Below are 13,160 nucleotides of genomic sequence, written 5' to 3'. Positions count from 1 at the left end.
CCTAGTTGCAGCTGGGATAGCACTAGCGCAGCTGATTCGAGCGTTGTTGGAGGTGGAGAATCGCGCTGCGGCCATCGCGCGCTTGACCCCCCAGACACGCCCATTCTCGAGGCCACGCCCATTCCGAGGCGACGCCCACCTCCCCGACCTATATAAGCGCAACGTAACTCTAACGCGCCAACAGTTGAAATCCTCCTGAGGCGGAAAGCCGGGAGAACTCTGGCCGATTATTTTTAAAATTGTGATTTTACTCTGTGTTTTAAACAAAGTACTTTGCACTTACTTGCACTCCACGGACCTAGTTGCAGCTGGGATAGCACTAGCGCAGCTGATTCGAGCGTTGTTGGAGGTGGAGAATCGCGCTGCGGCCATCGCGCGCTTGACCCCCCAGACACGCCCATTCTCGAGGCCACGCCCATTCCGAGGCGACGCCCACCTCCCCGACCTATATAAGCGCAACGTAACTCTAACGCGCCAATAGTTGAAATCCTCCTGAGGCGGAAAGCCGGGAGAACTCTGGCCGATTATTTTTAAAATTGTGATTTTACTCTGTGTTTTAAACAAAGTACTTTGCACTTACTTGCACTCCACGGACCTAGTTGCAGCTGGGATAGCACTAGCGCAGCTGATTCGAGCGTTGTTGGAGGTGGAGAATCGCGCTGCGGCCATCGCGCGCTTGACCCCCCAGACACGCCCATTCTCGAGGCCACGCCCATTCCGAGGCGACGCCCACCTCCCCGACCTATATAAGCGCAACGTAACTCTAACGCGCCAACAGTTGAAATCCTCCTGAGGCGGAAAGCCGGGAGAACTCTGGCCGATTATTTTTAAAATTGTGATTTTACTCTGTGTTTTAAACAAAGTACTTTGCACTTACTTGCACTCCACGGACCTAGTTGCAGCTGGGATAGCACTAGCGCAGCTGATTCGAGCGTTGTTGGAGGTGGAGAATCGCGCTGCGGCCATCGCGCGCTTGACCCCCCAGACACGCCCATTCTCGAGGCCACGCCCATTCCGAGGCGACGCCCACCTCCCCGACCTATATAAGCGCAACGTAACTCTAACGCGCCAACAGTTGAAATCCTCCTGAGGCGGAAAGCCGGGAGAACTCTGGCCGATTATTTTTAAAATTGTGATTTTACTCTGTGTTTTAAACAAAGTACTTTGCACTTACTTGCACTCCACGGACCTAGTTGCAGCTGGGATAGCACTAGCGCAGCTGATTCGAGCGTTGTTGGAGGTGGAGAATCGCGCTGCGGCCATCGCGCGCTTGACCCCCCAGACACGCCCATTCTCGAGGCCACGCCTCCCGCCCCTATTTCAATGCGCCTTCCCCGGACGCGCAGCGGGCGAGCGCAGCGGGCGCGCCGGCATCGCGCCGAAGTCGCGCCTAAGTCCAGCCCGTCTGCGCCCGTCCGCGATCGTACACGGTCCAGGGCCTTACCCCATGCCCCTCGGGACAATCACACACGGTGGAGTAAGCAGGAATTACTTGCCTTACGCCGAAATGTGAATGTTTCTTGCAAGCATAAACTTCGAGTAGAAGACAACATAGGCTGCGAACACTGCCACTTCTCCTATGACCTTGGTAGGATTACGAACAGTAAGGACTACATCATGCACTGCGGACTGCTCAATGTACGCTCATTAAGGAAACACAAGTTAGATCTATATGACCTACTTACTGAGAAAAACTGGGACCTTGTATTCCTAACAGAAACGTGGTTAGACAATGAGTCTACATCCGATGCCCTGGAGGCACTTCCAGTAGGATATACAATACACAGACAGGACAGACCCATAGGCAGAGGAGGGGGCATTGCAATTGTAACTCGAGAAAGCTTGCAATGCCAATTGGACAGTTCTCCCACCTTGGATTGTGAGGCAGGGAGTTTCACTATTAAAGTGACTAATAGCCATACGATAAAGGGCATGCTAATCTACAGACCCCCAGGCCCTATAGCCAAGTTTGAGGAAAGTCTGGTTGAAGGCATTATGGAGACTGCTTTGCGTAATGACAAATTTTTGGTACTCGGAGACCTTAACTTACACCTCAATAACCCCTTAGATCGCGCCAGTAAGAATTTCAGTCAGGCTTTAGGTGCCCTCCAACTGAATCAAATTGTTAGCGGTCCGACACATCAGTTAGGTCACCTGCTGGATCCCATATTTGTAAACTGGGGGGAAATAGAAGCTATAACCCCTATTCCCATCCCCTGGTCGGATCACTATCTAGTCCCTTTCTCCATTCGTATTCCTGGAAGCACACCCCCGCAGCCAACATTATTGTATCATCTTAGGCGGAATTGGGCTACTTTCTCCCAGCCTAAATTCTGCGAGGCACTGACCAAGGGGGGGAGCCCGGGGGGGGAGGACGCCGACACAGCTAACACTAATCTTTGCAATCGCATCTCTGAGGCACTGGACGTTACAGCTCCTCTTCAAAAAACCAAATCCGGGGGCCGTGTTCAACAAACTGCCCCATGGTTCAACGTGGAACTAAGAACCATGAAAACCACACTGAAAAGAGCCGAAAAAGATTGGCGTAGGACCTTCTCCAAAGAATCTAGAGCCACCTACTTGACTAACAGACGACTTTACCATGGTCAAATCAGAAAATCTAAAGCAGCATACTATGCGTCCAGAATCAGTGAAGCTGGTAACTCAACGAAAGAGCTGTTTTCACTCTATAAAACTCTTTCGAGCGGAAAATCAATCAATACCCCAGTTGATTGTTCCCCCGAATCATGCAATAAAATTGCAGATTTCTTTTCAGAAAAAATAGCCAAAATCTATTCAGCGTTCCCAACGCAGCCTATAACTGGGACAGAATTTGTCGAAAGCCCCAGGGAATGGGGTGATAGACGCAGACTGACCCACTTTTTCGTCCCGCCCCCAGAAGACTTCCTAAAAATTTGTAGATCAGTGAGGTCGGGTTCTCCACGGGATCCTACCACACCTAAACGTCTAGTGGATTGTCTGGTGGTATTAGAACCTTACATCAGACATCTACTAGACGTGTCTTTTAGTACCATGACAGTACCTAAAGACTGGAAAAGGGCGGTGGTCCTACCTTTAAGGAAGAAACCTACCATTAGTTTTGAGAAACTTGAGAACCTGCGGCCAATTTCTCTCCTACCATACTTAGCCAAAGTAGCCGAAAAAACGGTCAATCTACAACTGATGGACTTTGTTGATAAAGCCACCTTATTACACGATACTCAATTCGGTTTTCGTCCCCGTCACTCTACAGAATCTGCATTACTGACGGCGGTGGAATCCCTACGTCAGGGGGCGGATGAGGGTCACACCATGGCCCTCATCCTATTGGACCTGAGTGCAGCATTTGACACTGTTGCTCATGCCAACTTGCTACAGTGTCTGAATAACGGAGGAATATCTGAGGCTGCACTTCAATGGATCCAATCGTTCCTAACTGGGAGAAGCTTCCAAGTCCGCCTGGGTGATCACTACTCTAGAGACATAGGTTTGGGACAGGGCGTTCCCCAGGGATCGTCCCTGAGCCCAACTTTATTTAATCTTTATGTCTCTCCAGTGGCTTCAATTGCCGCGAGTCATGGACTGGAAATCGTGTCATATGCCGATGACACGCAGTTGGTTATCTCCCTCTCTCGAGCGCCCGGACTTGTTATGGACAGCTTCAGAGCTTGCATGCAAGATCTTGCAACCTGGATGTCCACTAATTGCCTGAAATTAAATGGCAACAAGACCGAGGTACTCGTGGTGGGGGGGAGTCCTTCCGTCTGGTCGTCGGCATGGTGGCCCCCATGCCTAGGGCAAGCACCTATGCCCCGTCAGGAAGTAAAAAACCTGGGCGTATGGCTCGATGCTGACCTGTCTTTTGGACCCCAAATAAACCGAGTGGCGGGTGTCTGCTTTAGCATTTTAAAAATCTTACGCAAGGTCCTTGCTCTCCTTCCTATGTCCGCCCGGAGAACGTTGGTACATGCCCTCGTGACATCGCGCCTAGACTATGGCAACCTTTTGTACTTAGGAGCCACCTGTAAGGCAATAAACCGCCTCCAGGTATTGCAGAACGCGGCAGCCCGACTCATCCTTAAAATTCCTAATAGATCGGATTCGAAAGCTGCCCTTCACACTCTCCACTGGCTGCCAGTGAGAAGCAGAGTGGAATTTAAAGCCCTCTGTACCTGCCATCGCATCCTTGCTCGGAAAGCTCCCAGACCACTCCAGAACCTTGCTATCAGGTATGAACCTTCTCGCGCTCTGCGCTCTTCTCACGGAGGTCTACTTGTGGTCCCTAGGGTCAGAAAGGCTCGTATGGGTGGACGCTCTTTTCGCCATTTGGCAGCGAAGCGCTGGAACGCCCTGCCTCTTAATCTCCGCCTAGACCCCTCGGAATCCAGCTTCCGGAAGAATTTAAAAACTCTCCTCTTTTCAAGATAGTCGTGCCTACTCCTCACTACTGCTCTGAGTCTCTCAGCTGTAGCGCGGGGACACGCTTTCGAGCGTTACCAAGCGCTTTATAAACCTCCCTAATAATAATTTCTGGATTCACTAGCGAACCCACCCACCTCCGCCAGAAAGATGAGGCTGGAGAAGAAGGTGGAAAGACAGAGAATAGAGAGCAAGCAGAGACTTAAGAGAAGTGTGTAAAAGGATATAATGAAGGAGAAAATAATAAGATTGCCTAGGATTCACAAACAGAAAAAAAAAAAGAATCTGAAGATGGCGCCCCAAGGTGGGAGCTTCCGCAGGAAGCGTGCCGACGTCACGAGAGGTACACCAAATGGTGGGACGTCGACGCCCACCTGGGCTAAAAAAAAAAGGAAGAAAGACTACGATTCCGGACCCAACCGCCAGATCGCGGAATAATGCACAGCATAGTGAATCCAGAAAGATCTTCAAGCTGCAAAACTACACCGACAGGTAAGAAACTATTAGTTACCTGAACTTGTGACTCGACTTCTTTGAAGAATAAAAATTTGCACACATCTAGACCCAACACTAGATGGCAGGAGTATGCAAAGCATGTGGATCTACAGCACTACATGCCACAAACGGATGCTTAGAGGATAAGTAGCATAATATATATATATATATATATATATATATATACCCACACATACTGAAAAAACAAAGGTTACAGAGACGTTATAGTTAGGCTCAGATTCTAAGGATACTATATATCTTTAACTCTCAAACATTTGCGAAACACTTTCACGCACTGGATGATGTCATCGGTGGCCATTTGAGATGTCATCAGTGATGTCACTGACCATGACATGAGTGATGTAATATGTGAGGTCATAAGCAGTGCATTGTGGGGGCGCAAAATATAGTTAACTCGGGTAACTATAACTGCTAAATTCCACTGGTTTTGTACAAGTGAAATCTGAGCCTGATTTTAACATCCCTGTAACCTTTTTTTATTTAGTGAATTTTTAAGATTTTTTAACATTTCATTTACTAACTATAACGTCTCTGTAACCTTTAGTATTTTTTTGAGACTATAAGGTTTTTTTAAGGTTATTTCCTAACTAACTTGTAACCTTTGTTGTTTATGTGAATTTCTAAGGTTCTATTTAATTTTGTTTCCTAATTGTAACCTGTAACCTTTGAGAGTGGGTGTGTGAGTGGCTGTTGGGTCTTTGAGTAGGTGTGTGAGTGGCTGTAAAGATCTGTAAGTGGGTGTGTGAGTGGCTGTATGGGTGGCTGTATGGGTGTGTGAGTGGGTGTTTCAGTAGTTTTCTGGAAGTGTGAGTGGCTGTATGGTTGTCTGAGTCGGTGCATGAGTGCCGTGCTCCATGAGTGGGTGAGTCAGTCTGTGAGTGTCTGAGTGGGACTGTGAGTGGCTGCATGAGTCTCTGAGTGGGTGTGTGAGTGGGTGTGAGTGTCCTTGAGTGGGACTGTGAGTGGGAACATGAGTGTCTGAGTAGGTGTGAGAGTCAGTGCAGGAGTCTCTGAGTGGGTGCTTGAGTATCTACATGGATCTCTGGGTGTGTGCATGCGTTTGTGAGTGGGACTGAATGAGTTTGAGTCTCAGAGTCAATGCATGAAGCTCTGTGGGTCTGTGAGTCAGTGCATAAGCCTCTGAGTGGGTGCATGAGTCTGAGTGGGTCTGTGAGAGGCTGTGTGAGTGTCTGAGTGGGTCTGTGGGTGGGTGCATGAGTCTGTGAGTTGGTCTGTGAGTCAGTGCGTGAGTATCTGGATCTCTGAATGGGAGCATGAGTCCGAGTAGGTCTATGAGTGGGTGCATTAGTGCCTCCATGAGTGTGTGTCAGTCTGAGTGCATGAGTGTCTGAGTGGGACTATGAGTGGGTGCATGAGTCTCTGAGTTGGTCTGTGAGTCTTTAAGTGGGTGCATGAATGTTTGAGTAGGTGTGTGAGTGTGCTCGAGCCTCTGAGTTGGTGCATGAGTATCTGAATGGAGCTCTGAGTGGGTCTGAGTGGGTGCATGAGTGTATTAGTGGGACTCTGAGTATGTGAGTCTGAGTGGGTCTGTGAGTCGGTGCATGAGTCCATGTGGGTCTGTGAGTCTGTGCATAAGCCTCTGTGTGGGTGCATGAGTCTGAGTGGGTCTGTGAGTGGGTGCATATAATTCTGAGTGGGTGCATGAGTGTATGAGTGGGACTCTGAATTAGTATGTGAGTCTCAGTGGGTCTGTGAGTGGGTGCATGAGTCTCTTGAGTGGGTCTCAATGAGTATGTGAGTCAGTTGGCCTTTGAGTGGGTGCAGGAGTGTCTGCGTGGGTCTGTGAGTGGGTGCATGAATCTGTGAGTGGGTGCATGAGTCTGAGTGGGTTTGTGGTTAGGTGCATCATTATCTGGGTGGGTCTGCGAATGCTTTTTTTGCAACGTTACATGGGGTCCACGTTGGTTGACTGACTTGACGAATTTACGAATAATGCTTGTGGGGAAAAAAACCTGTTTGGCAACATATTAAACACATGTGGAGTCCCTGAAAGATCCTTCTATCCCTCCCCTGGGGTCGGGACAAATTCAGCCTGACCCCTTATGCCAAGTTATAGCATTGTATTTCATCCCCAGGGATTGTCCTGATAACTAAAATGGTGGCTGCAACTCTCTGCTCGGGTTGCAGCCGGCTAATCACTGCATTCCTGTTGGCGTGCACATTCGTGATACGTCGCAAATCAGTCACGATCGTAGATATACAAATTTGAATTTCCTTTAGTATCTCACAAACTACTGAATGGATTTACACCAAATAACAAAAAGCACAATCTGTCAAGTGCGCACTTCCTTTGAACTTGCTCGATGCTAGAAGGGTCCACCTCCAGGCAGCTCCAAGTCTGTATGCTGCTATGGTGCAGACTGTTGGAGTGGCCAGGTGAGGCAAGGTTGTTGGGGAAGGAACTACAGGGAAGGAGATCTGTAAGAGAAAACCAAGACTATGAAGATGGAGGTCTACCAGGCCTAGAACAGGATAAGACCGGGCCTAAAGCAGGTGCTCTTTTACTGTCAATTGATTGTCAGACATAGTTTTTATAGGCATAACCCCATTATTTGCAAATGCAGATATTTACAGCAGCCATTTCTTAAGATGCATTCGAATTTATAGGAGATGAACTACCAGGAATTGATGAAAATAAAAAGAGCCTCGCCTTTTGGATCTGCGACAACTGGGGTGGTACACTTGGGTCACTGCAGAACACAGCTAAGTCCAGAATGATCAGTTTCTCTATTTTCTAAAGAGTCCTATTGTGGGATAACTCTGTGGGTAAATGCATCTGTTGCTTAAATCTGCACGCAACCTACTATACATAGCTTTAAATATGGTAGGTCCAGCAAGTATGTTCACCCTTCTAGGTCAATACTATAAAAACCAGGCTCACTATTTACAGCAAGCATTGTGTGAGCTAATCTATCAAGGCAATCGGGCAGTGGCAGAATGAATGGTTAAGCCGCTGGGTGATGGAACCAATGCCCTTGATGCTGCTGGAAGTGAATGCAGTGGGCTACATCATCCACATCATGCCACAAAATTCAACAGCCCACAACATAATTAAACTCCACCCATACCACTGCACAATACAAAATGCCATTCTGCATAATTACTCTCTATCACACACAATCCCACTCCACATAATTCCAGTACACACAATACCACATAATTATATCCACATATTTCTACTGCACATCATGCTACATAATTCCACTACACAAATCCACTTCACACTACATAACTCCACCACACACAATTCCACAACTAACAATTCCAATCCAACCTACATAATTCCTCTCCACACCACATACATCCACTCCACTCCAATCCAAAACACATGGGTAAAAGACATTGTCATTTACAATGCCAATACTTCTAATGAATGCGAAACCAATTTGCATTGCAAATGCTTGTTTCTTCTTACAGCAACCATCGCTATCTCATGATATTAAAGCTTGGATTGACTTCAGCCATAAATATAACTTAATTGTTAACATGTTTTCCATGTGTAAAATGAAATGCGGCATGGTGTATATATTGGGTTCACATGTTTTAATGTCTCTATCTCTCTATGTTTTAGCTGGTGCCGGAGCACCATACCCAGCAGCACAGCCACCTTACAATCCAGCATTCGTGGACTCTGCAAAACCGGCCTACTGAATGGATATTCCTCTCTGCCTCGATGTGTATTAAACATGTTTTGTACCATCTACCGTGAACTATCAAGGCCCTACAGATGTTGGACTTCATAAAATATGCTTTTCTTGAGGTTCAGCTCCTTTCCTCCTAAGAACAACACTTCACAGCAAACCGTGGCCAGAGAATTTAAGGAATAATCTGGGGATGTTACCAATCCACGTTCAAAGACGAGAACTTTCACAGCCTTGCAGTATTGTCCGTTAGCACCAATTTTGTTTAAAAATGATTCCCATTGATTTCCATACACAAATGAACAAAGGTAAAACCCCACCTCATAAAAGCAAATACAGAATGGTGAGATTGAGTTCCTATTCACTGATGCGGACACTGCTATGAACCTCTGAACACGCTAGAGCCCAACTAATGGGACTTCTGTAAGTCCGTTTGAATACCATTGGTTTAAGGTCTTGGAATGGGTATGTCACAAAGCAACCAACCGTACATGGGTTCTTTGTTTCTGTAGGATGGATTAAGCAGGCTTCATCAAAGTGCATTTGGACTTCATTTAAACCAACAGGATGGCAGACAATCTGATTCTTCTGATTGCACACCCTGTCTTCTAAACTAAGCATCCCATTTATATAAGCCGCAAAGCGTAATTGAATCTAGATGAGCGTTTTGCACCTCCGATTTGCTACCACTTGATTTTTGTGAATCTAGTGGCGATTGTAGATCGTTGCATGCAGGATACCGCTCTTGTTCACAGATGACATTACTCCGGATAGCATGGACCCCGGGGTGGTCAAGCATGTGGGGAGTGGGTATAGTTCCAATCTCAGGATTACAACTAAAATGGTACTGAGGTCATTCCAGTCGGTTAAGCATATTTCCTGCATAGAATGCTTTTGTAGTCCATCCATTGTGCTTTACCAGTCCTATGTGGAAGCCATGTGTCCACTTCAGGAGTTAGATCAGGAAATATGAGCTTTAGTCTTGCATATACCTGAGCCAGTGAGATCTCTTGCAGAACCCAAGCCCCAAAAGTGTGGTTGCAGTGACTGGACATTCTCCATGTAATCTTACTAGTGACCATTACTATCACAACCGTGTATTGGATACTAACCTAACATCAATGAATCAAACCTTCGGTAAATGACAAGTCTAAACCTGTCGTTATACGTTTTTTAAACTATCCCCAAAAATAAATACATTTGCTTTCAAGGGATATTTGTTCGGTAGCTCTTCTAGAACGCAGTTCCAAAAGGCGGTTCCTATTACAACCATTCTTTAAAAAGAGGCTTATGGTAGACTCACGGGTACCTATAAAATATGTTCATTGGTGGCTAAGCTCCTAACAGCCGACCCACATACACTTCACCGCGGGAAGATGAGGTGGGAAAAGGGGGGGGGGGGGGAATTGCTCGGAGGATGTTACATTTTCAAATTCTAGTGTTGAACAGTCGTTGCCTTCTTCCGTCCAAGATCACAAACAAGAGGACAGTCGTACAAGTTAATAGAAGCACCAGATCTTTTAGAAAAGACTCCTTGTTAGGAGGCTCTGGCTTTGCACTTTGGTGGTTTTGAGACCCCAGCTTGGTTTTGTTTCATTGTTCGTTGGCTTTAGTGTTGCTAGTACTCTCAAGGTTTGAGCTTGCGCTCCCTCGCAGGTTCTTCGATCTGTTGTTGCATAACATTGCTTCGCCAAGACATTTTTTGCAGTCCCCAAAACCAAAGGATTTAAAAAAAAAAAAATGTACGTTTGTTTATTCAAGTGTTCAGTGTGCAGCAGAGACAACAGGGGAAGTGACCCACAACCAAGCATCACAAAGGACATTGTGCAGGACCATTAGTATAAAGTAGGCCGGTCTTTTCCACCTGTAATTTAAGGTAAAGGGTTATTTTCATTTATAATTCATGAGAGCCATAAAAAATTATTGTTGCACAACATTATTCAAAACACTTAGTGTGCATGGGAATAGTGCTGCACAAGGAAACTCCACTTGACAGAAATTCAGAACTACTAGTTTTTCTTTGTGCGGCACTGGCAATGCTGGAAAACAAAACAAAAACACCTCTGCATGCATTTCAGGTGTGGCCTGAATATGGTTTATTGAAAATGTCTACAATTGTACCACCACCACTTACCGTAAACTAATCTAAGTTAGGGAATGAAAGGGATTGTGTGTGTGTGTGTTTTTAACAGTCTAATATTTTCTTTTTTTTCTTCAAACGTTCAGCAAAAATATATAAATGTAACCACAAATTGTTATTTTCAAAGTGTATTTCTGAAGCAGTGCTGCTATTGACAAAGCTGTAAAACTAACTGCACCGGTTTTGATTGCTGTTGCAAATATATTTTTTCAAGAGCAAAATGCACGAATTCAATGAAAGCAAACCATGACAAACGAAGCAGTGTGCCCTTTCCTGAACTTATAATTAGACCGCTTTGAATTGCTACCTATATAATTCTCTCGCTTTAGGGTTAATGCTGTAAATAGCTCACCTGTTATGAAAGTTATTGAACATATATTCCCTGTTGGTTGCTTTTATTCATGTTGTTCTGCCTCTGTAGCTCGTTCCTTATTTTGATTACTGAATGCCAGAATTAGGTGTTTTCTTATTCAGGAATATTTTCAAGCCGTGCATTTCCTGTTCATCTTTTTTCAGCTCATCAGGTAAACTTAATTTACGAGATATGCTTTATGTTTTATTTACAGGTATCTACTGGATATTTTCTCAGGCCTTCCATTCACTGCCTTATGGTATCACGAGAATCTGCTACAGCGTGTTTCACTCATAGATAGTAGTTATTTTCTTACTAATTGTTTTGCAAGTATGCATAATGTTGAATATGTGACTGTTGAAGGCTATGAACCAAGGCTTTGTTAAACATTGTAATTTTTATCCATAATTGTCTGCCGGGGCCTGCCCGCGTGAATGCATGATTTCCTTGATGACTGACTGAATAGAGCTTTATAATGACAGGTTTTGCAGTGAAAGACGAGAGCCTTTTTAATTTATGTCATTGATTATTGTATTTTTCATTGAAATGCGAGATAAGAGCTTAATGTACCAAATGCGCATTAGGCCCGATACACAAAGCCAGACTGCTAAAAGTCAGAAATGTAATAGTGGATATTTCCCATTAGTTTTAGAGGGTATTTCTGTTCTTGTAGCATTCACATAGAAAAACAGTGGTTGTTCTATTAACATACATTGTAGCTTTGGGGTAACTCCCACATTTGCAAAATTTACTTATGCAGATTTTTCGCCAGGTGGAAGTTTGCACGAGTAAATCATGCAGAAAGTCCCCTTTGTAGGTGGAAGTACATTTGTTCTCTGCAGTGAAAATATTCTTTACTCTGGAGAAACTCTTTTTGTTCCGCCTCATCATACACTATAGTGTTTGTTACCTTCCCATTTTCACTCTGCTAGGCATTTGCCTTTCCATTGTGGGACTTTTATCTGCAAAATGTTAGTTTATACCCACAAATTTATTATTTTTTGTTATTAACTCTATTTGGCAAAGCCCGCCCCTATGAGGCACCTTCTCTCATTTCCAGATGTAAATTTACCTTATTGTAAATCTGGCTTGCTAGTAAATTTTCAACTATTATGAGTAAAATTTAAGATGGCAAAACTCCATTAATCCTGAATCAGGATGTAGGATTTACTGTCTTAAGCCGCTTTTATGTGCACCTGAGGGTCCTCTTTGATGTAGTAAAATTTTGTGAATTGGGCCATTTGCTTCCAATTTTAAATCACGGACTTCTATGTTAATTAATTTCTAAGGCATTTCAGAGTTGCTGCAGGTTGTTGCATACCCTATCTTTAGTTCAATCAAATAAGTCCATGAAAATTTACTTCAGCTCCAAAGTAGAGATCAACCAGCTCTTTGGCTCGATGTTTATCTTTAAACATGTTTTAAATTTTCTTTTGTTTGACTGCATTTTTCATCGAGTGTCTTTTTTATCCTTAACACATTCTCGTTGTTTTTTTCTATTGAAATCTATTATACCAAGTTCCTACCTTCACTTTGAGTACACTTTCATTCGTTGGCAGTAACAGCCACTTATAATGTGTTTTCAAAAGCCTGTTACAAAAAATAAAATAAAGAAGAATCTTTGTACCTGTTTGCAATTATGTTTTTACTTCTTTTGGTCTTGAAGTTAAGAATATATATATATATCAAAATCCAAGTTTGTTCCTTCCGCTCTCCCTGCCCTAGGTAGTTGGATCATCCACGCCGGCTGAGCGCGCCGGACCTTGAAACCAAATAGAACACCGTTCAATAAGACGATCACTCAGGGGATAATTCCAATGGTAGATGTATTTTACTCCAGTAACGCGTTTCGACTGTCTTGCAGTCTTGTTCACACACTGGATGTGAGTTTTCTTGCAGAACACATACAGATCCATCGAAATAGAAAGCGGTCAAAGGGAAGCTGCAAGTTACATATGAACATGACATCCATATTAGAATGTGCAAATACATCAAATCTGCTTGCAAATTGCTTTAAAATCCATGTGTACATCATTTCAAGATTACTCAATATTGAATATATTATTTACAG

The 13,160-nt window shown here is 44.5% G+C and overlaps 1 protein-coding gene across 2 annotated transcripts in view; it reads left to right on the top strand.

The window, feature by feature from the left end:
* The window catches only part of SHISA5 (shisa family member 5), a 319,518-nt gene extending 306,803 nt beyond the window's left edge, over positions 1-12,715 (top strand). For both annotated transcript variants that reach the window (XM_085624898.1, XM_085624897.1), the window contains one exon: positions 8,528-12,715. In XM_085624898.1, the coding sequence (XP_085481024.1) occupies positions 8,528-8,607 (80 nt within the window). In that variant the 3' untranslated portion in view covers positions 8,608-12,715. The remainder of the gene's footprint in view (positions 1-8,527) is intronic.
* Positions 12,716-13,160: the final 445 nt, after the last annotated feature.

The sequence above is a fragment of the Triturus cristatus genome, chromosome 9 (genome assembly GCF_964204655.1).
Source record: "Triturus cristatus chromosome 9, aTriCri1.1, whole genome shotgun sequence".
Taxonomy (NCBI): domain Eukaryota; kingdom Metazoa; phylum Chordata; class Amphibia; order Caudata; family Salamandridae; genus Triturus; species Triturus cristatus.
The sequence above is the reverse complement of the archived record's forward strand: the minus strand, read 5'-3'. Positions and strand labels throughout refer to the sequence as shown.